General features: G+C 33.4%; 2 protein-coding genes across 2 annotated transcripts; both read left to right on the top strand.

Moving 5' to 3' along the window:
* Positions 1-2,898: 2,898 nt before the first annotated feature.
* LOC145603794 (TOM1-like protein 5) lies at positions 2,899-14,809 on the top strand. The gene is made up of 11 exons (XM_081659777.1): positions 2,899-3,068; positions 3,824-3,888; positions 4,556-4,680; positions 6,222-6,300; positions 6,490-6,588; positions 6,699-6,812; positions 8,978-9,141; positions 9,374-9,449; positions 12,268-12,353; positions 13,512-13,847; positions 13,929-14,809. The coding sequence occupies exons 3-11, from the start codon at positions 4,574-4,576 to the stop codon at positions 14,260-14,262; spliced, it is 1,395 nt and encodes a 464-aa protein (XP_081515903.1). The 5' UTR covers positions 2,899-3,068; positions 3,824-3,888; positions 4,556-4,573; the 3' UTR covers positions 14,263-14,809.
* A 3,047-nt stretch (positions 14,810-17,856) lies between these two features.
* On the top strand, positions 17,857-26,485 carry LOC145603795 (serine/threonine-protein kinase SAPK7-like). The gene is made up of 9 exons (XM_081659778.1): positions 17,857-18,235; positions 18,363-18,437; positions 18,614-18,715; positions 21,595-21,648; positions 21,804-21,896; positions 22,060-22,152; positions 24,252-24,356; positions 24,457-24,555; positions 25,838-26,485. The coding sequence occupies exons 1-9, from the start codon at positions 18,116-18,118 to the stop codon at positions 26,156-26,158; spliced, it is 1,062 nt and encodes a 353-aa protein (XP_081515904.1). The 5' UTR covers positions 17,857-18,115; the 3' UTR covers positions 26,159-26,485.
* Positions 26,486-27,951: the final 1,466 nt, after the last annotated feature.

Raw genomic sequence — 27,951 nt, 5'->3', positions numbered from 1 at the left:
TAATAATATTAGTAGTTGTGGTTGGATGATATCATTTTGTCGTTTTTTTTTTACCACAAAAGGGAACATTATATTATATCCATTATAGAAATGTTGATGATTTAAATCAGCAAAGCATACAGGAAAGTTAGAGAGCTTAGCAGCATCTCATAGTCACCTGAACAAAAAGAATAGTCTGAGTGTAAACACAGCCAACTCAGAGCTATTCGAATTAGAGTATAACTTAAACCATTATGGTATTTTTTAAAGTAAACAAAAGAAGAATTAAAGAGCAGCAACAATAAGATAACAAAAGTTGTTGCAAAAGGACATAGTTGAAGGATCAAGCTTGGTGGACTTCAGTGCATAAGTCTGAAATATCTCAGCAGGTGGGTAGCTAAAAGGGACTCTTTCTCCCACTTTGATCTTGGTTCTTTCCATAGTAGCAAGTTTGTCAGCCACAAAGTTTACTTCTCTACTTGCATGAAAGATTGTAACTGTCCAATCTATCTCAAGAAGACAGGCAACATCCCTTATCACATTTCCCAGATGATATCATTCATTGTCTAGCTAGATGACATGGTTAATTGTATAGATGATATGACTAATTATTTGGATGATGTCTTAAGAATCTAGTTTGGATAATTTTAGAGAGAGAAATTATAGAAAACTAAAGTTTTTTTTAAAAAACCATTAAATGCAAGATATAGTAATTTTATTTTACGGGATATAGTAATTATCTTTTGCTTATTTCAAATAAATGCACAAACATTGCCGAGCTCTTTACATTTCAACAATACGTTTTTTTTTTCCTTCAAATTTCAACAATATGTTTTTTTTCTTCACATTTCAACGGTATGATTTGGATGACATGAGTGTTTTATGATACAAGTAGAATGGCGGCACTTCGTACTACATGAGTAGAGTGTTCACAAACCAGCTTGGACCGAAAAATGGACTAGAACGAATTAACCAATCCAATCTTTAAGTCGTGAAATAATTTGTTTTTTTTTTCAGTTTTCAGTCTGATTGGTCCAAAACTCCTTTTTAAAAAGGATTGGGTTTTCTTTGCTTGAAAATATGCATAAAATCTATAAAAATGATCAAGATTTTTTTGAATAGTAAATATAATTCATTGATACAAAGTCATACGAAATCTACAAAGGAGAGTCGACCTTAACAAATACATAAGATATAAAATCAAATGAAAATTTCCTTCATAAAAACTATGATCGTCGAGTAGATCTTGTAAGAACATTTCCCGTTTATATCGCTGGAAGATACAACCTTGTTAGAGAGACAATCTAACGATCCTTTGTACCCTTGAAGATGTTTTCCTTCTAATTTATATGAAGGTATTCGAAAACTTGATAATATTTGAGATCTCGAAATAATTTTTTACCAACAATATAATTTCACGACAACTCCATTGGATCTAATATCATAGATTCAAACTTAAGAACTTTCTCCCCAAAAAAGAGGAGATAAACCTTTTTCTTTCGAAGGAGGTTGAAAAACCCTTCCTTTATTCGAGTTTTTATTGTAATATTTTTTGTAAAAACTTAAAATCTTTTCTAAAAATATATTCTTCTATTTTTTTTTATATGGTCTCAGTCTGGTCGTAGCTTAATCACCTCGGTCTTTGGTTTTGAAATTCAATATTTTTGTTTTCGGTCTGGGAGAATGGCCCTAAATATGAGGGTGTAAATGTATTTTTTTTTTTTTGGCTAAAAGATAATACAAGTATCTCTTATTTCTCATGGTCCCCAATCTTATGGATTTTTATCATCTCCAATTTTTTCATAATCGTGTTTTTATTATCTCCACTATATATTAATACAATTTCTTAAATATCTTAACTAGTACGGAGTAGCTTGAGCGCTTGACATTTTGCTGTTTTAATAGCTCAAAAAATGTTATTATGTAAAAATTGTGCCTAGTCAAATTGTTTTAGTTATTCCAAACCCTTAATTCCCAATCAAATGTAGTTGGCGGAGTTCGAATTTGTGATCTCAAAATCATGATAGGTTGTTCACCAACTTCATCAATCTTGCTTGATTAAGACCAACAAAATACTGACTCACTTGGTAAGTTTTTTTTTATCTCAAATTCTAGAGGTTTGGGGTTCGAATCCTAGTAAGTGAGGGTGCTAAGATGTAGGAATTCCCTTACCCTCCCGTCTAGTTCCAAGTGCTCACCCGCAAATACTCCCTCCGTTTTTAAATACTTGTTGCTCCACTTTCCTTTTCCGGCCGTTTTTAAATTCTTGCTCCATTTCCTTTTTTAGAAAGCTTTTACAATATTTAATTCATTTATCACACATAGTGAACCCAACATAATACTCTCTCTCCTATTCTTCCACTACTTTTGCTTTTTACAATTTTTTATTTTCTCAACTACCCCATTACCTCCATATTTTATTACTTTCCTAAAACTCCACGCATGGAGAAATAGAACAAGTATTAAAAAACGGAGGGAGTACAAAACTAAAAAAAACCGTGTGGGTTGAGAACTAAGAAAAAAATCTAGCTTGATTAAGAGTAGTATTCCTTCCCTCTCTTTATTTTTGCCCCATTGCCATTTTTCGGGATCAAACTTTGAAAAATTAAATCATATAAATTACCTTTAATCTATAAAAGATAATATTCGTAACATTGTAAAATTTTTTTAATATCACATTTTTATAATTTTTACGTGTATAGAATTCAAAACTCGTATATACATATTTAAAGACGCATTTAGGAGACCGCGAAAAATCAAATATAAGAAGGAAAAAAAAACGGCCGTATGTGTATTCGTATTTGTAGTGCCCACCAAAATACAGCACACAAAAAAAAAAAAAAAAAAAAAAAAAAAAAAAGGAATTGGTTAAAGGTGCTGTCGTCCTCGTGGCGGTGCTGGACATTTACTGTAAAAAAATAGCAATAATTCTCTCTCCTGAGTCCTGACTCCTTCCCTTTCCCTTTCCCTTTCCCTTTCTGTAATCTTAAACCCTTCTCTTTCTCAAGATTCTCTTCTTTCATCACCTTAATTTCTTCACTAATTAATGCTTCTTTTCCTTCTGATCTCCGCCATTCTTTAATTCTCTTGTAAGTTTTCATCATTTTATCAATTTTAGTTTCCGGATTAATTCATCTTTTGTATTTGTATTTAGTTTACGGATTTGATATACGCAGTCTTAAGGGCTAACTATAAATACTCCGTATTATATATTTGTATAAAGTATATATATAAATATACGGAGTATTTATTTAGTATAATTATTAGTTAGAAATGAATGATAAAATCAAGCGTTTGATGGGTGTTATTAAGTTGAATTATTTCTTAATGTTCTATGTTAAGCTTCTGTGTTTCATAATTTGTTAGGACTTAGGAGATGGAATAAGTGATTTTATTAACTTTGCTTGTAATATTGGCAATGGGTATGTTGAGAGGAGTATGGTATATTGAATGATTGAAATGTAAGTAGTAAGTATACTTTGTTGATGTTTTTGGTTTATTTTGGGGTTTATGGAAGTGGGTATTTGCCTATTTGGGTGATCAAGTGGAATTTAACGTTCTAATATAAGTTTGTGTTTTGTTAATAATACGCAGCTAATGTTAATACTTCCTCCGTTTTCTTCTAATCGCAAATTTTTCCATTTTGGGTGGTTATTAAATAATGTTAGCATTGCTTTAATTGGTTGTTGGATTCCTCGTTGTTTGAAATCCCACATCGTTGCAATTAATTGAGAATGGAGGAAGTATTATTTTGTGTGTTTGAATTGTTAACTTTTCAAAGAAAATGACTTTTGGATTGGCGAGGTATTGTTGGACATCATATTAAGTATTTTTATCTTTCCAGTGTGGCTAGGATTGGGATTGGCGTATGTTTCTAAGTGCTCTTGAGGCTGCACAGACTGTTGATAGGTAAATCACTTAGCTATTATTGGTATCATTCATATATGGGTATCGTTCCTCTGAATGCCTATTCTTTCGTTCGATCTTGTTAAGAATCATTGTTTATTTTTTGGTTGATAGAAATGTATGCAGTGCATGTTTGTTGAAGGGTAACACTTCTCACATATCATTGTCTGTTATTATCATATGCATGTAGTTGTTAGTTACAAGTACTAGATGTAGGTTAGGTGAGCTGGGTTAAGTTTTGACCGTAATACCCTTTTCGTTGTTTGTGTTTGCCATCGGAAATTTTCAGTCTATCATTAATCGTGCATTCATGCTCTTTTGTATGGATTTATGGATGGTTCTATTAGTCTGACTTTCCCTTGTTATATAAGAAATGTGCATGAAGTTGAATTGGATGGAAAACAAAGCTACATATTTTATCTAATGACTCAGAATTCACCATGGCCAAGTCTATGTGATCCAGTAACATGGCTCATGTCTGGAGTTTGGTCCTAATATTGAAAATGCATGAAGTAGTTTTATTTTGTTTTTTATTTTGTAGCTGAAATGTTCAGTTAACTTTTGCTGCCAAGTATTGATTTCCATGCTGATCTCCTTTTAGAAATGTCACTCCGTAAACTTTGTTAGATGAATAAGGACTTCTAAAAGTTTTTACCCCATTTGTTGGCAGACTCAAAACTTCGGGGAGATGACAATGGCTGCTGAGCTTGTAAATATTGCAACAAGTGACAAACTAACTGAGGTTGACTGGGCCAAAAACATTGAGATCTGTGAAATAGTTGCTCATGATCAGAGGTATATCCTGTTGAATTAAACTCTATGTTCTATTATTGGCATACAATCAATTATGAAATCTTTTATTGACCTATATTGTTACAAGTTTGGGCATGAAGTTTATAACTGAAGAAATTGTATCAAGAAAAATACATATAAGGGTTCCATTAGGGACATCTGTTACTCAAAGTTTTGTTTTGACTTTTAATATCTAGTACTTGTAAACACTCTCATTCTTCTGCTGGAGCGATATAAAAAAGTTGGTAACAATGACACTATGAGAGTTTGAGGTTATATGCATGTCTGAAGGAATCAGTAGTCTGATCTATTTGTCCATATGTTTCTGCGGTCTATAGATCCTTAGCCTTGATCTTTATATTATCTGCTCATGTTAGCAGAGGTGGTGTTAAGCTAGATTAAGGTGCTATTGCTGTAAAATCTGTAAGAGAGAATTGTAGACTTGTATTTTTAATAATTAATGAGTCCCGGATTAGGTAGCCAGCATACGTTATAAAGACTAATCTTTAGCATATAATTGAGAAAGTGTCTCCTTGGTCGATCCCATCTGTTTATGTCGAGGCTTTGTGCTGCTTGCTTTGGCTTGTTTACAACTAAGATCTCTATCTGAGCTATCTATTCATGTTTAAAGAAGCTGTTACCCCCTCTTATTTTCTGGTTATTTATGACTATACAAGTTTACAAGCAGAAAGTTGCTCCACAGCATATCAGTAACATGGTACAAGAATTAGCTAATATTATGAAATAATGAGAAACCACATTATTGTGCTTTATTTTTATTTTTTTGGGTTGGGGGGAGGGGGGGGGGGGGGGGGGGGATGGAGGTAAGTGAGTGATTGATAGCCTAGAAAACAATTAATATCTATTTCTCAGAGTTGGAAGACAATTTTTATCTTAAAGTGCAGATTGATTTCTTTTAAATTCAAGTGACCTATGGAAACATCCTCACCATCATCAGAGGGGTCATGTATCTGTTTTCTGATTTTTTATACTCTTTTGTCTTGATAAGAAGATCCAGGTTCAAGGTATTAGTGAAAAAAAAAAAATCGATAGTACTTTCACTCTAAGTTCTTCATTGTGTCATCATCTGAATTCTTAGACCGGATTTTGGTGTTTCTCTTGGTGACCATTGGGTTTGTATTCTATGTATTAATATGTAGGCTATGAGCTTTTTCCAGTAGTAGGTGATGTTAGAAGCCAGTTGCTAAATTACATCTCTATTGAATAATCAATCAATTATTTATTTATATTCTTGTGTGGTGTTAATTTAGTCTTTTTTTCACGAGGAAACTGTCTATGATGAGGTGGGAGTAAATTTTGCAAGCATATGGCTGTTACACTATTGTTTAGGCTGGACTTACCAATCACTTGTACAATTTGTGCCTAGGATCCTTTTGCTTGATGAAATCAAATTTGCTGGCTGAATATAATGTATCTGTTTTTTACAAAATTTTGAGGTCTTTAGTGCACCTCTCTTCTCTGGTGATTTCTTTTCTTTTCATCAGCTTAAAGCGTGTTAATGTCTCGGCAATTATCCTGTATAGGCAAGCGAAGGATGTGATGAAAGCGATCAAAAAGCGCTTGGGTAGTAAAAGTTCAAATGCTCAGCTATATGCTGTTATGGTAGGTAGAGCTAATCAGTTCTTTCAGGATTCATTATTGCATTTCCTTACATATATGGACACTTTATTGTTGGTCTTGTTTGTGTATGTGTCATGTTAGAATAATGATGCATGCTCTTTCAATTGTTGTTATGAAAAGCTAACATCTTATAAAACGGTTTGGTCATTGGTTTGTTGTTGTAACTTTCAGCTGTTAGAGATGTTGATGAACAATATTGGTGAGGCTGTTCATAAGCTGGTGATTGAAGCAGGTCTTCTCCCTATTCTAGTTAAAATTGTGAAGAAAAAGGTATTTATCACTCCCCCCCCCCCCCCCCCCCCCACAAGACAGGCTGATGGAAAGCAAATTCTGATAGTCTATTGATGCACGATCTCTCTTTCTTGTCTCCTGTTATGCAGTCTGATTTACCAGTGCGAGAAAGGATATTCCTTCTTCTGGATGCAACACAAACATCAGTTGGTGGAGCGACTGGAAAGTTTCCTCAATACTACAATGCTTACTATGAGTTGGTGGTAGGTGTACTTGCATGCATTTCCAGCTTGTAACTTGTCAAGTCTTATATTATTCAAAGCAATTATAAAAGTTGAACTGAACTGTATGGTTTTTTGCTGGTATATGGTGGTTCTTTTTTTTCCCCCCCTCAGGTCTCATCTAAGCCCTAAGAGAAATGGTTGTGAAACATGTCAATTAATATTGTATTAATGTGCGAGGTGTGTGAACTTTTTTGATTTTTGAAGTATTGCTTTAGATTTCCTACTGCTTTTTGCAATGATTGTGAATCAGTTTCAAGCCTCTCATATTCATACTTCCCCCTTGTCCTCGGAGGATTGTTTAAGATTATTTTAGATGCTTTGTTCACAAAAGTTGGGAAGATAGAAAGCTCTGCCTAAGCGAGTAAGCGATGCTTCAATGTTAAATTCATTTCTTGGTATAAAGTAATCGCATCTCCCAGTCATAATTTATGGTTTGGACTTTGGAGTTTGACTAAGGTGTTGCGTTTTATTAGATTCAATCAGTCTAATTGTTTGAACCCATAAGTTAGTTTATTATACGCCACAGTTAGAATTGTGTTATTTTTAATAAACCAAAGTTAAGGAACAAGTTGATGGCTTTTGAAGTACGAATTATTGTATTAGATAGTGCTGTACCAAGTTTGAAATCCTGGCCTGCCACTGATTGTAGCTTTATCACTTTATGTCACACATCATATCCTTTTCTTTTCTTGTGGCTTCTCTTTGTATGATTCTTTCTTTTCTATTAACTTGTGTGGATTCTTTAGTTTCTATTAACTCGTGCAGATTTTTTATTATACTCAATCCTTGATAGATTATAGCCTTTATGTGGAGGTGGAAAAAATTTAATGTGAAGTTAATAATTTCCTAAGTTGTGGCACATCACTACATCAGCATGTGTTAGGGGAAACACTAACTTGGAAGGTTGGAACAATAGGAGAAAGTTGGCATATTTGAGATTGGGGGTGGGGTGGGGGGGGGGGGGGGGGGGGGAAGAGGAAGGGAGAGGGTTAAATTTCCAAGAAATTTTTGCTAGAAAATTTAAGGTTGTAATTGTTGAAGATGCTTTTCATTGTCCTCTTGTTCGTGGTTGGTTTAAAGTTTAGTGTTTTGGCATCGGATTTTGTGGCGCGCTCTTGCCTTTTGGCGACAAGGACACAAGCCTTGTGCGAAAACGGGGCTTCTGAGCACAAAGCAACACAAGCGGGTGTTTGGATCTCAAGGCGCTTACGTCTATTTGGTGGGCTTGTGATGGCCGTGCAAGTCAAAGCAGACACCAGCGGGTCCGATTATGAGCTTCTAATAGCGTCTAGTGAGTTGGGGGGTTATTATGCAAGCAAGACACAATATCTATAAAGGTCTAACAAAAACACAAGCATAACAGCCAAGCAACACCGGGTAGAAAGCCTTTGGATTTAATTAATCTCTTGCCCTTTGAAGAGCTTTAATTTGCATTTACAAGATTCTCGATTGACAGTAATGCAACAATTGCGTCTAAGGCCTGAAACTTTAAACTAAAAGCCTAGAAAAGCATTAGAAAGGTATCTAAAACATAGAAAGGAGGTTGGATTCTAACACTATGTTACTTAGGCACAAGCATCTTTCATTTTCTAAGAGTTGAGATGGGGGTAGCTTGAAGAGGTACTGTGGTGATATTAAAATGTGGAGGTCCTTTGAGCTTGAATTGTATTCTAATTAGGTTATCGTTCCTTTTTTGTATATTTTCCTCTTAGTAAAAACAAGGGTACAAGAGATACAAAATTGTTGTTCACCACACTTCAGGGAAGAAAATGTGAGAATTATGCTCCCCTCTCCCAAGATTGAAAGAATTCAAGAGTTAGTGACTGGACCTTCACATCTTGAAATTGTTTACGTAATAGTAGGTATTTTTATATGTTTTCTTTTGTTTGTCCAAAAAAAGATGGGAAGGAATTGTAGAGTTAGTGACTGAACCTTCACATCTTGAAATTGTTTGTGTAATAGTAGTTAATATTGTATGTTTTCTTTTGTTTGTTCATCAATTGGCACACATGTTATTGTTTTTAAATTCTTTTGCTCCCATATTTTGTTGTTGCCTTTTCTGGATTAAGATTTGTTGTATTGTATTTGGGTAGTCTATAATGATTTCTGAATCTAAATTGAGCTGATCAGTTCTGTTTATGTAGAGTGCAGGAGTAAAGTTTCCTGGAAGGCCTAATGCAGTCTCATCTAACCATAACTCCTCTGGTGCAAGCCAAATTAATTTAACTGTTGGAAGTATTGCCGCCTCAGCCAGTGAAAGGGCCCCTAAAAGGGAAGAACGTCAAGAACCCCCTCCTCCTGGGTCCAGGTAGATTGATTTACTACTCTCTTTCTTCATAATTATACTCGACATTCTTTTGGTTTTCCTGATATAGTTGTCAAATCTCTAACAATTATCTAAGTCATGAATATGCCAGTGTTCCAAATAGCAATTTTGCTATGGTGAAGTGTTAGTATAATATGCATAAAAATATTCTAGAGTGGTGTATTAGCATTATGGTGCATGAAGCTTATTGCTTTTGAAATTTGTGCCCATGCAGTATAATTGAAAAAGCTAATGCTGCATTGGAAGTTCTAAGAGAAGTTCTGGATGCAGTCAACGCTCAAAATCCTGAGGTATTTTTAAACTCATTTTCTTTCGGTGGATGCTACATTTTCATGCAAATTCTTCAGTAGCTTTATGTGCATTTTGAATACTAACATCCTCTCTGTCAAGTCCTCAATCTAAGCTTGGCTTGATCTTGGTTTGACCAAGCCTAAGCCAAGTTGGGCCTCAATATGAACATTGTGAGGTTCAACTCACGTGCCTTTGCAATATATTAGTATTTATTTTCTTATTATTTCCCCCTTACTTTGTTACTATGATTTTATTTTCTCATCCATAAATTATTGAAATAAATTATTGAGATGTTGGTAAAGATATCTTATAAGATGCTAACATAAAGAAATTAATAAGTTGAGGAGAAAAAATAGGAATCAAACTGATCTCAGAGTGTAGTTTTAATCAACTGGCCAAGCGTTAGCTCAAACTCAAGGCTATCTGAGCTCTGCGCTGAGCCAAAACTCATACAAGCTGAGCCAGAGTCTGGCAATTTGGGACTTGAGTGATTTGGGACTTATCTTGTGTTTTTTCCTACTAGTACAATAGTCTCCAAAATTATTGTACAGCTAGGCACCAGGACAATTATTGAAGTTAATGTCTCCAAGTTAGCTGTATGATCCTTTTTACTCTGTTTAATTCTGTAGAGAGCAATGTTATAGACTGTACAAGCTCTGCTTGCTGCCTGTCACCTTTTTCTCTCTCATTTTTTGGGGTTATTTCTCTAAATTACTTCCATTGAAATTGAAATGTATTTGTAAAGATACTTGTCTATATCTTGAATCATTTTTTTAATTTATTACCTAAGTTGCACTGAAAGGGCTGGGCTGCTGAGTTATCTTTCTGCAGTTCTTGAAATCAATCACTTATGAAATATTCCTCACATGTGTATAAGATCAACATGTTTTTGGTTGGGTAGCATTTTTCATATCCATTTCTAGGTTCTCATTCTATAATCTAAAACAAGTGAAACATCTTCAGTGTCTAAGCCTCTAAGACCTTCAAATACTTGTGCTAAAGAAGCAGAGTGTAAATGGTTGGTAGGATACTAGTTGGCCTCAGTTTTTCTTACGATTAGTGGAGCTCTTGTCAAAACCTGAATGAAGCTTGTCATGATTTGGCTGACCTTGATTGACATGCACTTATTGACTTTTATCAGGTAGAACTAGGTGTGGCATGAATTGAGAGCATGTCATGTAGCTAATATTGAAACATTTTGAAGATCTTATATTGACTGATGAATATGGCTGCAAAGGTTTGTGGTTATGTATTGTGGAGGTAATACTAAGGGAGGTGGACATGGGGTTTTGGATGGAGGGGACTAGTAGAGCTACCAGCCTACCACTTAAGATATCAAAAGAACTTGTGGTTAAGATTTTCTTGAAAAAAGATTATCACTGACATGTTAAGTAATTAAGATTACCACATCAGTTACTCTAAAAAAAGGTAAATAGAAGGGGGGAGAGAGAAAGAGAGAGATAGCACACAGGGACAAATGCTGACTGCTCTTGTTTTGGTGGATTTGACCTATTTTAGATCTAGAGTTTGTGACTCACGAGTTTACTTTCTCTCCTATGGGTCAGACCTGGATTTCATATCCGCACCCAGGTCTTGTCGTGTCAACAATAGGGTAATGGCCCAAGTCTGAGCATTATGTCACTTAATATTGGGAAAGTCTAGGCGAACTTCCTTACCTTGCGAAAGTCTAATTTCCATGGATATCAAGCGCTGCATGCTACACTATGTCACCTGAGTTCCTTTATCAACTCGTATAAAGGTATGGAATTCTTTTCAGGAACATTATATATCTTAGACACTAATTATCTTGAAGGTATGAACAATCTCTTTGTAAAGAAGGAATCAAAGAGACAGGGAAAGAAGAGAAAATTATGTGAGATATAAACTCTCAAATGGGACTTGAGATCATAAATTTAGTATGATTTAGCAAACAATACAATCTGAACTGTGGTAAATATTTGTAACACATAAAGACGTGCAGAACTCATTTAAAATCAAGAATATGTATATGCTGTGCTCCTACATCTGTGTCTAATTTATCAATTTATGGAAATTTTCCCAATTACCAATGTCCAAATTACGAGTCTTGACACACCTAACACATGGATATTCACTCATTTCTGACACATTTACAGTAGTCATAACGTGTCTGAGTAACATAGATGACATGCAAACTAGGTTTGGAGCTGCTGAATGTTGCTTTTGATGGCAAAATTATTCATGAATCAGTTGCTACTAAATTAAGTGTTGACATGTTTGAGCATTGTTCTTTTGGCTGTTCCAGCCTGTTCCTTCAACTCTGAGCTGTACCCTTGTTCTATAAAATGTTACCGACTGTTATTTCGTTCATGATCCTGTATCACTGGCCTAGACTATACAGTCTTTTTCAAATGTTGTATTTGTTTAGTTTGTAAGACAAGTTTGCATGTTCTCTGACATTTTAATCTTTTGAAGAAGGTAAAGGTCTAAAGGAGATGAGTTTCTGTGTTCTTGGTGTATATATTATAGGCTATCATCTGTTCCAATCTATTTTTTGTATTGGTCGCTTTGTCATGAACTTGATAAGTTTTCTCCTGTTCATCTGGAACTTTGATTGTACCATGTATCCTCAAAAAGTGAACAAGAAGCTAGGGGAATTCATTATTTAATGTCTACATGTTTTGGCGTGCTTCTTATGTCATTCATGACTTCATCACTTGGGTTTGACTATATAGTGCAGGGTAATAGGGGTAAGGTAGTAAGAGATATTAGCTATATATGGAATTAATGCTACTTAAACCTAGTTTGACTGTAGCTCTCTTTGTGTTTCTCTTTTAGGCAGCAAAGGATGAGTTCACTCTTGATCTTGTGGAGCAGTGTTCATTTCAAAAAGATAGAGTAATGCACCTTGTGATGACATCCAGGTATATATTTTAAAGTAGTGTTTCTGGTTTCCAGTTTTTTAATTTTAGTTTTGTTGTTGTATGTGCTCATTACTACGTCATCCTCTCATCAAAACAAAATCAATTATGAGTAGGATTATAGGAAGGCCTTTAGACTCCATCTTTTGTTTTCCGCATGCATTCCAATATTAATATTATATTAAAAAATGATCTACTCCCTTGAGTGTTTTACTAATCTAAATTGTAAAAAGTGAGTGGGTGTAGGAATAAGGCATGAGAGATATAGCAAAAGGTGGCTGAGTGTAAGAAGTAAGTGGAGAGAGTAAGGGAGTGAGTGGAAAGGTGTAAATACTGCAAAAACACTAAATAGTGTGGGGTAATAGGGTTAACTATTAATGCAATAAAACAAAAGCGAGTTGAACTTTTTGAAACATCTGAAAGCAAAAGTGAGTAACTCTTTGGGACTGGAGGGAGTATATATCTTTCATTGTTCTCAAAATTATATGTACTCTTTGTGGAAAATGATGTTTCAACACATGATGGCACACCTTCACTGCTAATTTATTAGGTTGTTCACACTAAGTTGGTTCCCTGTGCTACTCTTGAACCTGTCAGTCTGTTATAAAAAGCGTAATATACCATATAACTATGTGTTTTAGGTAATTTTGTTAGATTACCCTACATTGGAATCCATTATGTGGTGAACCCAAACTTGTTACCTGTCATTAATTAGAATATTAGATGTAAAAATCAAGGGAAATTCTCATTGGTAGCTTTAAGTTTTTGCTTTTATATTTGGTAGCAATAAAATAATTCCATTTACACTTTAATTGACCAATAGTAGCCTTCTTCAGGTCTACTTTTCCAAAAGGGGGTAAAAGAAGAATAGTGTTGCATTCCCTAAGTTCCAAAATGAATTTCGTGTTCATTTTAAATGTTAAACTATTGCTGGAAATTATTTATTAATTTTTTAAATATCTATATTAATATGTTTAAAAGAGTAGAACTTTTGTTGGATCATCCAAAATTATAGTGCAGAGTTTATTTTGGGGTGGAGGGTAAAGAGTCTTGAGACAAATTTTGGACTATGAATAAACTGTTATAATTGGGGCACTGCTATATGCTATTACATCGAATATCATATTATGATTTTAAATATGTCCATTTTTTTATAAACAGAGATGAGAAATTGGTCTCTCGGGCTATAGAGTTGAACGAGCAGCTGGGCAGGATTTTAGCAAAGCATGCAGCTCTACTTTCAGATGGCCCTGCACCAACAGCTAATGTTCCTGCGCCTCCCAAGCAGCCCACTCCACCATTGAGCAATAATAATCACATGGATACTGCCACGTGGGTAGCAAACCATAAAAATAATAATATTAATGGGGCTAGGGGCACTTGGGCATCAAACCAAAAAAATCACGTTGGTCAACCCACATCACCACCAAATCGTATCAATCGCACTGACCATGAAGATACAGATGAAGAAGAGGAGGCAGCGCAGCTTTCTCGTAGGTGTGTGCCTTTGCAGTTTATCTTATTTTTTTATTCTCCTTGGTCTTGGAATTTGTGTTGTTGACCTTGGACTTTACTCAGGATTCGGAAAGGAAAAGCACTTGTGAGGCCTGAAGATGAAGAAAGTGCAGAAGAGAGGACCTTTGGAATGCAGGGTGCTTCCATGCCAACAGAAACTTTGCATCGGCCTCTTATACGACCTCTAACTCTTGAGTCACCATCTCGTGAAATGCAGGGGCCACCTTCAGCTACTTTGATCCCACCCCCACCTTCAAAGCATGTTGAGAGGGAAAAATTCTTCCAGGAGAAGAAGGGAGATGGCGCTTCTTTGTCAGGCCACATGAGGGGTCTGTCATTACACAGTCGCAATGCTAGTAATAGCTCGTACAATGGGAGCATAGGTTCTTGTGAATGATTTAGTAGCCCACTCGAGTATTTTGATTTATTATGCGGCTTTTAGTGGTTGAGTATTGATATGTTTTCTGCTGTGGAAGCAAAGAGATCTTTCATTGTTGTGGTTCTGGGTTTGTGTGAGGGTGTCTGAAGATGTGGACATACAGGAATATGCCTGGTTACTCATGTCGATGGCGACAATTTCTTTATACAAGCTTGTGTCGGGTGTTGGTATGTTTGTGTAACAAGTTATTGGGAATGGTCTTATTGGTCTATAGGAATCAGGTTTCTTGTAGCAAAGGTTTTTTTTAAAATGAGTTTGTAAATGAGTCGTTATCCTTATAAGACTTATTGGCATATGTATATCTATACCTGAATGAATGTAGCAATCATTAATTATTTATAAGCATACTTGTATATGTTTTATGGTATGTGCACTAGGTTTTCAAGATTTTCTGTTGCTGAGCAAAAGAGAATATCTTAACTTGTAATCCATCAGAGTTGTGGAATGCATTTTTGTGTACATGTTAAAGATTGCTATTAAGATTTTTTATTTATTTATTTATTTATTTATTTTATTTTATTTTATTTATTTATTTATTTATTTATTTTATTTTATTTTATTTATTTTATTTTTTAATTTTTTGATATAATTTGTGGAAGCCAACTAGCTTAGTATAAGTCCCGAGACTGAAGCAAAGGTTTCCTACTCTCCTCGCATATCCATCACTGTCCTGATCCTAAAATTCCCTGAATTAGACATGAAAATTGTTCCCTACAAACTCCTTGTGATCTCTCATAAATTATGCAAAGTACATCCTTAACATCGTTGGCATGCTATCTCTTCCAATACCCTAGCTCTCATTTCCTCAACAACCGGACACCTACAAGATGAAGATGGTTCTTTAAATATACAATTGTAAAGTCTATGATAATCTTGTACAAATTCCTGGCTTACCACCCATCCAAGCTTCTCACTTTCCTTGACCATGATAAAAACACTCAACCTTTAACCTATTTTATGCTATATTAGTTCAAAATCAAATGAAATACTTGTAAACACATTCGACTGTCTCGAGCCTAAACCCTTGAGTGCTCCAACAAAGCAAAACACTCGTATTCCAACCAAACCTATTTTTTCGTTCATTTAGAACTCCTAATATGCAAATATGGTTGCACTTTCCACTTGAGTTGTACAATTGCCCTTACAAAAGGGACGTATCGGTATGGAGTTGTATCATCACGTGCACCTAGTATCACATGTCATGTAAACTGCATCGAACCGATGATTGGATTAAAGAACAATGCCGCGTTAATGATGGAATCTATGTCTTGCTTAGAACTGCAGCCTAGCAAGAGCAAAGTGTTGTAGTGGTTTTGAAGCAAAGGTGGAAAAATTTTCATTATATAAGTGAAAGAAATAGCTAAAAGATTATGAGAAATGGGGTAATAATAATATTCTTGTAGGCTGTGAAGAATCCTATCAATCATGAAGAAGAGTCTAATTGGAAAGAGGTTATGACAATTGACAAGTGGGGGTTTTTAGAATGGTTTAATGAGTGAAATAAATAGTTGAAGGATTATAGAGACATGGGGTAATGATACTCATTTTCTATAATGATTTGTAGTTAATAGTTATAGAATCTTTTCCTTTTATAGTTGCATCACAACAACATGCTATTTTTAAAAAAAAAATTAACTTACTATGTAGATATTTTTCTTATTGAAAACTTTTGAAAAGGTTCAAAATTAAATATCTTAACTAATACTCTCTCTTTCCCCAATTGTTTGCTCTATCAAATTTTTCGCAATCTCCAAAATAACATTTTTGTCCATTAATATCTTTAATTGTATATTTGTAAAAACTGTAAAAAAATCGATATTTTGAAAGTATTCCGTATATGTTTAACCAAATCTAAAAAGATATTACATAATTATTATTTTTTCCCCTTAATATATGTCCAAGGGAATCTATAGTCAAAGTTGATGAACTTTGACTCCTAATAAGAAATTAGCAAAGAGACGAAAGAGTACGTACTAATTAAGGGTCTGGTCTGATTGACTGAATTGAGCTGAACAAAACTGAAGTGAACTGAACTAAACTGAATATTTTATGAGAGTTTGAAATTAAGAATTGAACTGAACTGAAAATAATCTGAAAAGAACAGGCACTAAACAAATGAATTGAGCCGTATAATATTTACATATTTGTGAGTTATACATATATTGTTTGCCGGTCCATTATTTATATTTGGCGGACTATATAAGTATACAAAGCATGGAGTGCTTGGTTAATATAACTAATAGCTATATATGCACGCGTTACCGCTTTGGGTGCTTAAATTTCAAAATTTCACTACTTTTTGATCACTAATATAACAATAAACTCAAATTTAGAAAGTTAACGTAATAAATATATAAATAGTAAGTATTGACCAACTTTAAATTACGTGTTTAATATTTGAATTAAATGGAAATTTATATGAGCCAAACCGACTTAAATCAAATATGTCTAATATATATTTGAAAGTGTAATTTACATAATAAGCTAATTAAACATGTCTCACATGAGCCTCAATTTCACTTGACTTGTTTTGACTATTACTCCCTCCGTATTTAAATACTTGCTCCATTTCTCCATGCGCGGAGTTTTAGGAGAAATTGGAGAAAGTAATAAAATAGGGTGGTAATGGAGTGGGTGGAAGAATAAAAATTATATAAAGTAAAAGTAGTGGAAATAATTGGAGGAGAGATAATATATGTTGGGTCCACTAGATAGGAGAAATTAATTAAACATTGTAAAATTTTCCAAATAAGGAAATGAAGCAAGTATTTAAAAACGGCCGGAAAAGGAAAGCGGAGCAATTATTTAAAAATGGAGGGAGTACAACCTAAACTTGAATCAAATGACTTATTTAAAAAATAGAATGAAACTTATTGTGTTCCCTATTGATTAATAGTTAAGATTAAAATAGTTTTATTAATTAAAACGATGTATACCTTATTACATAAATTTATCACTTAGGGCCTGTTTTAATTTATTGAACTGAACTGAATTGATTGGAGCTGAACTGAACTGAACTGAATAGAGCTGAAATTAATATTTTATGAGAAAAGGAAAGTAGGAGCTAGACTAAACTAATTGAAGTTGAACTAAACTGAATTGATTGAAGTTGAACTAAAGTGAACTGAACTGAACTGAAATTAAGCCGAAGAGAACAAGCCCTTAATTTTACTAGAATTAGACTAGATTAGTTTGAAAAATTTATAAGTAATTCAAGTCTTTATCTTTTTGAATGTGAACACAAATACATAACAATGTGTAATTAATCATCAAAAAATAAAGTGAAAAAAATTTAGAACTAAATAATAATATGTAACTAAGATCTTTCTAATGAGAAAAGGTGCACAATTGCTAATAGTCTAAAACTACAAGCGGTTAATGATATCCTTATCCGGCTATCCGTATCGTATCGGAGTTAAAGGGATGTGGCCATGTGGGCGGTATTATGGGCTAATTGGGTAAGTCGTCAGTAGCAAATATTCTCATAATAACAATTAACAAACATTAACACAAAAAAACAGACCTTCTGTAATTCTCTTTAGTTCTGAGTGTTTCTCTCATTTCAACAATCAACATTGAACATTCCACCCCACCTTCTTTGCTTTTTTCCTTCACTTTACTCTCTCTTTCTCTCTCCTCTCTTTAATCACTCAATTCCTTTTCTTAATTACAAACTTTGCTTTTTATTCTCTCCCCTTTTTTCTTCTTACTACACTTGATTCTCCTATTTTCCCCCTTTCACAAAATTCATAACTTTAATAAACAAAAAATACCCAATTCAATTTAAATTTAATTAAATTAAACCAAAATAATGGAAAAGTACGAGGTAATGAAGCAATTGGGTGCTGGGAATTTTGGTGTTGCTAGATTAATGCGTCATAAAGAAACTAAAGAACTTGTTGCCATGAAATTCATCGAGCGTGGTCAAAAGGTTTCTTTTTTTGGTGAATTTTTTGAATTTTTGAATTTTAATTCTGGGTTTTATTCAGAAAAGAAATCATGAAAATACCCAGTTAATTATTTATCAAAATTTTGAATTTTGAATTGCTTTTTTGCAGATTGATGAGAGTGTGGCAAGAGAAATCATCAACCACAGGTCGCTGCGTCACCCTAACATTATTCAATTCAAGGAGGTAATTTGGGTTTTTGATTGTTTAATGTTATTGTTATATAGAGGCAGTGATGTAGACGGGATTCGATCCTTGATCTTATTTATCAAATTATTGTAACTGCTAACTAGTATAGAGTGTTGATGATAATTTAGAGGATAAAAGTTGGTAATTTGAATGTGAATTTTAATGATTTTTAGGTGGTTTTGACACCAACTCATCTGGGAATTGTGATGGAATATGCCGCCGGCGGTGAGCTTTTTGACCGGATTTGCACTGCCGGTCGTTTTAGTGAGGATGAGGTATATATCAAATGTTTATTTCAGTTACTTTTTAATTTAAGTTAATGCTTTTTCTATTTTTTTTCTTGTTGATTTTTGGTTTGTTTGAAGTATATTAAGTTGAATTGTAGTGAGTTGCTTATGTAGTTATGTTACAGTCAATTAATTATTAGGGAATTTAATTTTTTTTGTATCAATTTGCATTTGCACCTTCTTTGGGAATTGAGCCCACTTGGAATTATAGTAACAATCAATAATTCAATAGCATGTTGTTTTTTTAAAAAAAAATCAGTTTTGTTTAGTAATCATTCCCACCCTAAGTTTAATCTATGAATAAATCATGCTTTGTTCACTATTAGTGCTTCAGTATTTATACTTCTACCTTGTTTAGGGTTTTCACGCCTTGTATTCTCCTGATCTAAGTAATCAAGCTATATTTCCAATATATTCCCGTTGCTTCTAACACTTTTTTAGGGCTTGTTCTTTTCACCTTATTTTCACTTATTTTAGGTCTAATAAGCTTAGTTAAGTTCAAATAAGTTCAGTTCAGGAAAAAATAAGATCTGGTAAAGGTTGCCCAAATTCAAATTACAACTAAAATAAGTTTTAATAAGTTCTAATAAGTTTGGATAAGTTCAAATAAGTAAAAATCGGGTGAATAGAACATACCCTTAATGAAATTTACAAAAGATTATACTATATATTTTTATATCAAAAGGTTATATATCTTTTATTTATATCAATAGTAAATGATAACCCCTACAAAGTATATGAAAGCATAATAATTCTTGTTAGAGTGAAAACATGCCCAACTTACAACTTGCATTATGGGAAACGATAAAAGGCTAATACGTGGTTATTCAATATGCCAAGTAATACAACATAAAAACTCTTGCCTATCTGCAAATAAGTTAAATCCAAGACCCAAGTGTGTCAAATTTTAAAGTGATAGCTTCTTCATTGGGTGTCCTTGATTCTACATCATTTTCTCTCTTCAAAATAATTTGTCCAACTTTAAAGGCAAGTTCCTGACATTAAAGTTAACACTCATGCCTCCAACATCACTAGGTAGCTCAATCTTGTATGCACTATCACCATATCTCCAATGACTATCAGCTTGACGATAAGTTCTTTCTGTACCAGGGGAAATGTTCCTTCCTCAAATGTGTCGAAACCAAATCTCTAGCTTGAGATAATGTCTCTTAATAGCTCGAGTTTGAAGTTTGATATTGCTTATTATCTTCTTAATCCTAGCTTTCACTTCAGCACAAGTTTTTTTTTAGAAGATTCAAGTTTCTTCTTTGATGCTATATGTTCAATCTCACTTTGAAAAGGAGGCAATTTCAATGGAAGAAATGGATTAAGGCCATTCACCACCTCAAAATGAAGAATGATATGTAATAGTAGAATAAAATCTCTTGTAAGCGAACTCATCTTTTTGCTGATTAGTGACCTTGGACCTTGGTGGTGGAAAGTTCTAAACAATTTAGTACCTACAAATTTCCACAAAATTGGCCAATTGTGACTTAGAAACTTATTGTCATGATCAGAGATTATACTCCTATGAATGACATGTAACTTCACTATCTGATTGCAGTAGAGATCTGTTTTATGAAAAATAAAGTGTCCCATCTTAAAGAATCAACAACAATAATAATGATATCCTTTACCTTGTTGAGCTCCTAGGAAGTCTAAATATAAAATCCATACTCACACTTTCCTAGGAACTAGAAGTGGAGTGTAAGGGCCCGTAGAAGTACTCTTTGCTCCAAAATTACTCGCCAATCCACTACCATGCACCTTTTGAATAAGTAATTCTTGTACCCTGTGATGAGGAATGCACAACCTGTTACCCTATATAAAAAACCATTTTGCACAATATTTGGTTGAGTAGGGTTTTCAAGTTAGTGCGAATTAAGGATCAGTTGTATATTGTGACTTCTATTACTCAAAGCTAAGAATTCGAGCATCTACCATAGCAAGTAAATGAATTATTCGTGAAAGAGCGTCAACACCAACATTGCTCTTCCAATCTTTATATCTAAAACTGAAGGTAAATAATTGTAAGAACGCTGTAACAACTCCACCAGCTTAGCATGCATGTGATTAAGAGCTTTAGCATCAGGACACTCCCTTGTTGTATGTTGTGACAATTAAAGCATCTCTGATTCTGCTGCTACTTTTCTCTTATGAACTCCTTGTTTTTATACTCTTCTTAGGATCCTTGTTGTGTCCACTTGTAAAAGATTTGCAGTTACTTGACGATGTACTAGATTTGGCAATAGTGAGATTCACTTTTGTCGTTGGCTGCATTACTCTTATAACTACTAGAGGGTGTTCTCAAGATCAATTTTGTCGGAGATCTTTTTTGCAACCCTTTTAAGTACTCTAATTAAATCCTGAATTAAAATTAGAGGCTTCAATGTTACTCCTGACCCTCGATTAAAATTCACTAAGATGTTTTTTATTTTTATTTTTTTATATATATATATTTTTAATTTTTTATATCAACTTTCATCCTAAATTGTGGATAAAAATCTTTTATTTATACTATAGTAAATGATAAACTTGTAACGAATAGGAATATCTAATAAACTCTGTTGGACTTATAACAAGCCCAATTTACACCCTACAAAATGTAAAACTTCCACTTTAAGGGTAACGGTAAAACCATGGGTTTATAACTGATAAAACAAGCTAAAAATGATAACAGAAAAAGCAAAATTGTGTAATTCTTGCTTAGATGCTAACAAATTAAAGCGAAGGGTGTCTAAGAATTAAAGTGATAGCTTCTTCAAAGTGTGCCTTTGATTCTACGTCATATTATATACTTGTTATGGTTAGGCTACCTCTAGCATTCTCCTACAGTTAATGAGATTTGTGTTTGAATTTCATTCCAGGCAAGATATTTCTTCCAGCAACTGATCTCAGGTGTTAGCTTCTGCCATTCCATGGTAATATAACATATCTTTGCTATCTTAGTTTTTGATGTATATTTTTATTAATTTTATGTCACAGCTTAGCTGACATGCTTTTTTTTTTTTTTTTTTAAATTTTATTTTATTTTATTTTATTTATTTTTGTTTATTTATTTATTTTTTTGTTGCAGCAAATTTGTCATCGAGATTTGAAACTGGAGAACACTTTATTAGATGGAAATCCAGCTCCCCGCCTAAAGATATGTGACTTTGGTTATTCCAAGGTTCGAATGAATCTTACCATATTTGTATTTTCCGTGAAGCTATGACATCATGTGTTTTTTTGATGGCATCACATGTTTATTTGACTTTTAAAGTAGTTTATAATTTAAGTACTTTAATTAGTCAGTTTACTGATGTGTTCATTGTTGTTAATGCAACTTGCAGTCATCTCTTCTGCATTCAAGGCCTAAATCCACTGTAGGTACTCCAGCATACATAGCACCTGAAGTACTTTCGAGGCAAGAATATGATGGCAAGGTGAGTCTTTAGAGATTACTCCTTGGTTGGGCAAAACTATGGCTGATAATTTCATATGATATAGAAATGTATGTCTGTGTGTTTGTGGTGTCATATCTCTTGGTCAGCTTAACTGGTTGACCCATGATTAAGATAAAAGATGTGATGATTTCTGTTTCCTCCAATTCAGTATAATGGGTCACATTTGACTTTTTGGTTAGATCTATTTCTCAATGGAATTATGTTGATTGGATCTTAGACATTCTTAGCTCTTTATCCATCTGTTCATTCCTTAAACCTCTTTACACTTATATTTGCAACCTTCATTTACTACTTTATCCAACAATATTTACGCTTACCTTTGTCTTATAATGTACCTAGTTACCTACCTACCTTTATACACTCCCTCTCTTACTTTATCCATTTTATTTCTTTTACCCACTCATCACATCAACACTCTCTCTAATTGCCTAAAACTCCGTGAGAATAATAAACGTCAAGAATAAATAGGAACGAAGGTATTAATTGTTTATTTATTCTTTATTATTTGAACCTCTGTACATGTTATTATAGGGTGATTGACTATTTACGTCAATGACTACTATTGCAAATAACAGTCTTAGCAACATTTTTTTCTTTTTTATGGTCATTTTATTCCTCTATAAAACCATTGGAAACACAATGTTTTCAAGAAGCTTAAAATAACATTTTAAAAATAACAGCCCCAATTTGACTTTTCACACTAGAATTTTCCATTAGATATAAAATCTGTCTACCAATAAAATAAGTAATAATTGTAGACACCAAGTAATGTAAAAAAGCCTACAAAGGTACTTTTTCACTCCAACTAAGAGATTATAGCCATAGTTCACAAGCTTTGACTACCCAAGTCAAATGTAATTTATTATTTTGAGATGAATTTAGTCCTTTTTTCTGGGGCTGTCTATGGTTCACATATTGGACTGTGCAGAAGTGATAATGGTGCTGTTCAAAGATAACTCTAGTCAAGATTCAGGCAATTTACTTGTCTTTTTCTCAGTAGTCTCATCATCAAGCAGTGATTTATTTTAAGCTTGATAATGGTCGAGATCTCTGTATTACTTGTAGGTGATAATTTTGTAATTTTTTTTCGTTAAGCCTGCTTATTATATGGTACAAAATGTTGGGCTGTGAAGCATTGTCATGCTCATAAGATGATGTGGTAGAGATGTGGCGGAGATGTGTATACTGCATTGGATGTATAGCCATACACGAAAAGATCATTTGAGGTTCGCGATAATTCGGAAGAAGATAGGGGGTTATATATTGCGAACAAGATGAGGGAGAACCGCCTAAGGTGTTTTGGCCTTGTAAGATGGAGATTGAGTGAAGCTCTTTTGGTTAGGAGGCTTGAAAAGTGGCAAATTGATGGGATTGGGAAAGACTTAAGAAAACTTGGAGGAGGGTGATTGAGAGTGATATACTGATATGAGTGTTTTGGGGATATAGGAATATATGTTGTTGGAGGGAAAAATATCTGCATGAGGGCCGGCATGAATTTAAGTTATATACTTTTTTTTATGTACCTAAACTCATTGTGTTTTGCAAACTCTATTTACTTCTTTTTTAAGGTTTTTTTTATAACTTTTTTGGGGTTTTTACGTGCTTTTGCTCTCTTATAATCTCCCCTTAGCCCCCTTTTATTAAACTTCTGAATCTTATTTTTATATCCTCCTGTTGGGTTTTCAGCTTTTCACATTACACTGCCCCTGTTTTTATGCTCACTATGTTCTCGTTTTTCATCCACTTTCATTGCATCACTTTAATTAAAAATTTGCGACAGTTTTTCATGCAATTCATGTTAGCTGACTCCAAATCATTTTAGGACTAAGTCTTTGTTGTAATTGTTGCTGTTGTTGTCGTAGACTTGTAATAGCCTCAACCAACATGTTTTTCTGGTGGGTAATGATAATAAAAATAAAAATTAAAAATTAAAAATAATAAATTTAATAATATAAAAAAAACTCTGTAGTCTGTACCCATTTTTTTTATATAACATTATCTTTGCTGAAAAGTTAAATGTAACTTTGTACTTGATCAGCCTATATTTCAAACTTTCTGATGCTAGTGTTCATGTTCAGTTAGCAGATGTGTGGTCGTGTGGAGTGACCCTATATGTTATGCTGGTTGGAGCATATCCCTTTGAAGACCCTCAAGATCCCAAGAACTTCAGAAAGACGATTACAGTAATCTCTCTTTTTCAGCTCTCATAATGAGTTTGTAGAGGTTTTAATTGTATTATTTTATTTCAGTTTTTAACTGTTTCATTGATGATGTTTTCTGCAGAGGATTATGGCTGTTCAATACAAAATTCCAGAATATGTTCACATATCACAAGATTGCAAGCATTTGCTTTCTCGAATTTTTACTACCAATCCAACCAGGGTATGTATGTTGTTGAAGTTTCCTCTATGTGACTGTTCTTTGGTTGACAATGTTTCTTTTCTGGCTCCCATTAGCTGCTGAAATATATAGAGTGATCTCAATGTTGTTGAATTTACTTTTTTATTTTTTAAATCATGGTTGGTAGAACCCTAAATGTTTGGTTGCTATTGGAATATGTGAAGTATTAGTCTTGTGAATCTACATTGTCTAAGACCTGGTTTGTTCTGTATGTCTCCAAGACTCTCCGTTCTCCATTACCTTTTTTTTTTTTTGGCTCATTCCTTTTTAAGTTGACTTTGGCAAATGGCATGTTATGCTGTATCTTTTTTATAAATACTATTGCCTTTTTTGTCACCCTTTTTTTTCAACTTAAATTCCAAAATAAAGATACAAACTTTAGAAAAAAGCAGAAAATTTGGTGGGGTTGAGGTCATTCTCGATGATGAATGGTATCATAAAAAAGTTATGGGTTATCGAGCTCAATTTACACTAAAAATGAGTTCAAATTGCTTAGATTAGGTCTCTGAGGTACCAAGTTTAACTCACAATTGTATCTCTTCGCTTTAAAAAAGGTTCAGATCACTACAAAAAAACAAAATTCAGATAAGGAGTATTTGGCTTTGAAATTAAAGCCTTGAAATTCTAATCCATTCTGCACGGAGTGAGATGATCAGCATGCAGTGTAACCTTTGCCTGCTCATCTTTATTTTTTCTCATCTTCTCATCTTCTCAGCCATAAGCTTTGAGTTTACATATCTTCCCTAGCACATTTATTTACCCCCTCCCCCCACGGAAATCTGTCTGATCCTTTTTTAATGTGTTACGTGTCAAATTATCTAATGGTCTATTCTCTGCTAACAACACAATATTACCCATTGTTATGAGGAGTTGTTGACTTGCTGGTATATGTTCTGGTACTTGGTATCCCAATTTGTCAGGATCTTTTCTGGTGTTTATGGAATAGTATGTAGAACTAATTGCTTCCTAAAGTGTTTTGCGTTAAGCTTTCTACATATGTAATTCTGCAAATGTTAGATTAAGACACTGAATTTATCTACTATTTTGATGGCTAAATATTCCCTTTGTCATTGTCTTTGAAGACAAAAGATTGGTGTACCTTGAGTTGATAAGAAAATGAGTGCGAATTTGAACTGCATTTATATTGGTCTAATCTATGTACATGAATCCATATTATAGATGGTTGTTTGTCCAAATTATTGCAAATATGGGGTTATATAGACTAAAATTATTCTGTTTTATCAACATCCCCTTGTTTTTGCAGAGAATTACCCTTAAGGAAATCAGAAGCCATCCATGGTTCTTAAAGAATCTTCCAAAAGAACTAACTCCACAAGCTCAAGCCGTCTACTACCAAAAAGATAACCCAAGCTTTGCTACACTGCAAAGCGTGGAAGAGATAATGGAAATCGTGGGGGAGGCAAGGAAACCTGCTCCTACAGCTAGGCCTGTCCCGGGATGGGAGGATGAGAATGAAGATGATAATGATGAAGATGCAGAAGAAGTAGAAGAAGAGGATGAAGAGGACGAGTATGATAAAACCGTGAAACAAGTACATGCAAGTGGAGAGTTTGCTCTTAGTTAAGTTGGCGTTGTTGCCATTGTAGTCAATATGTTGCATAAATTTTACGTTTATCAAAGTGTGCATAGGTGTGGGCGTGTGGCATAATTAGTGCTCCGAAAATTTGAAAGGTTTTAAGATGTTTGAGGCTGTAAGCCTGTGACTTGGTACTGTTAGTTTGTATAAAGGTAGCACTAAAAAATGGCACCTTTTTTTCCCCTAATTATGATTGGTGAATACTTGAAGTATGAAGTGTATCATATGCTTGATGTGGTCATGTTGACACTGTCAAATTGAAGTGTTACAAACTCCAATTTATAGTAAATTAGTAATATTATGGTTTTTTTTGTATATTATTGTTAATGGACTGTCTTTCTTGCTTAGCATAGTGGTTTTGAAAGCAATTATAAAAAAGAAATAGAGGGAATACTATGTATTCAATACTTGTATATTTCTCTTGTTGAAAATCTTTGAAAAGAATTAGACCTTATTCTCTTCACCTTTAAAAAAGTTACTATTTAATAAAAAATATAATTCAGTAAAATGTGGAAATTCATTGTATCCCACTTGTAAGTAACTCACATTGAAGTAAGAAGAGAGATTATTTCACTTTATAAGGCAAAAGGAGTAACTCTTACTACTCCCTCCGTGTTTTTTTAAGTGGTACACTTTGACCGGCACATAGTTTTAGACAATTTAATTGACTTAAATAAAATAAAAGGTAAGTGGGGTAGTGGAGTACTAAAAAATTGTTAAAGAAATATAGTGGGGTTAAAAGTAGTAGTGGGTTTGGGTGGGGACGATAAGAAGAGAGAGATATAATATTTTAATGTATTTTTTTGCCAAAAAAGGAAGTGTATCACTTAAAAAAACACGGTTGGAAATGAAAAGTGTATCACTTAAAAAAACACGGAGGGAGTATTGCCAATTGATTTTATTATGGAAGCTTCAAACCCTTGTTTGTGAATCAAACTCTTCTCCTTGTTTGGGTTGCCCAGGTCCATTTTATATGCAAAAACTAGTAATATGAAAAGAAAAAGAAAAAAAAAAAGAAAAAAGAGAAAATAATAGAGAATCTATAATAAAAAATAAAAATTAAAAAAATTAAAATTTTTTTTGTAATTTTAGTTCCGCTCAAGTTCATTATATTTAGGCAAGTTCGAGCATGATCCCAATTCTCAAGCTTTCTTGCGAGCTTAAAATTTTTGTTCAAGCTCGGTTCATTTTGTATACTGTAGCCAGTGTTTGTGGACAACTCATTTATTCATTTATTAAACAAGTTGATAAACGAACATGTTCCATGAATGACCTTAATTATAATTGATGAGCTTCTCTAATAAATGAGCTTACCACATTTGACATTTGAAAATCTCAAAACTTGAATACATATTAATTAAACAAATCATTTGAAGCATGTAATGTATGAGGTATACACAATTATTTTTTTGAAACTAATGCTATGTTAAGTTCATGATTTATTATTATTATTTTTTTATTTATTTATTTTTTTACCTAATATTATGATTTTCAAATTTGATCTTATTTGTATATTATTTCATAAAAAGAAAACCTATCAACTGTAATATGTAACTACTTAATATGAATTTTTCATTATTTATTTAATAACAAAATTAAATACATTTAACAAAAATTAATCGCAAATAAAAAGACAAAATTAGCGAATTAAAGCTGTGTTTAGTTCCTTATTTGTTCTAATTTAAACTTATTTTTTCTAATCCAATCTAAATATATGTATTTTTATATTTGACCTAATTGTCCGATTTGCCTAAACTTTGACCTCATGTATTACACTAATC

Source organism: Chenopodium album, chromosome 22 (genome assembly GCF_948465745.1).
Source record: "Chenopodium album chromosome 22, dcCheAlbu1.1, whole genome shotgun sequence".
NCBI classification, from domain to species: Eukaryota; Viridiplantae; Streptophyta; class Magnoliopsida; order Caryophyllales; family Amaranthaceae; genus Chenopodium; species Chenopodium album.
The sequence above is the reverse complement of the archived record's forward strand: the minus strand, read 5'-3'. Positions and strand labels throughout refer to the sequence as shown.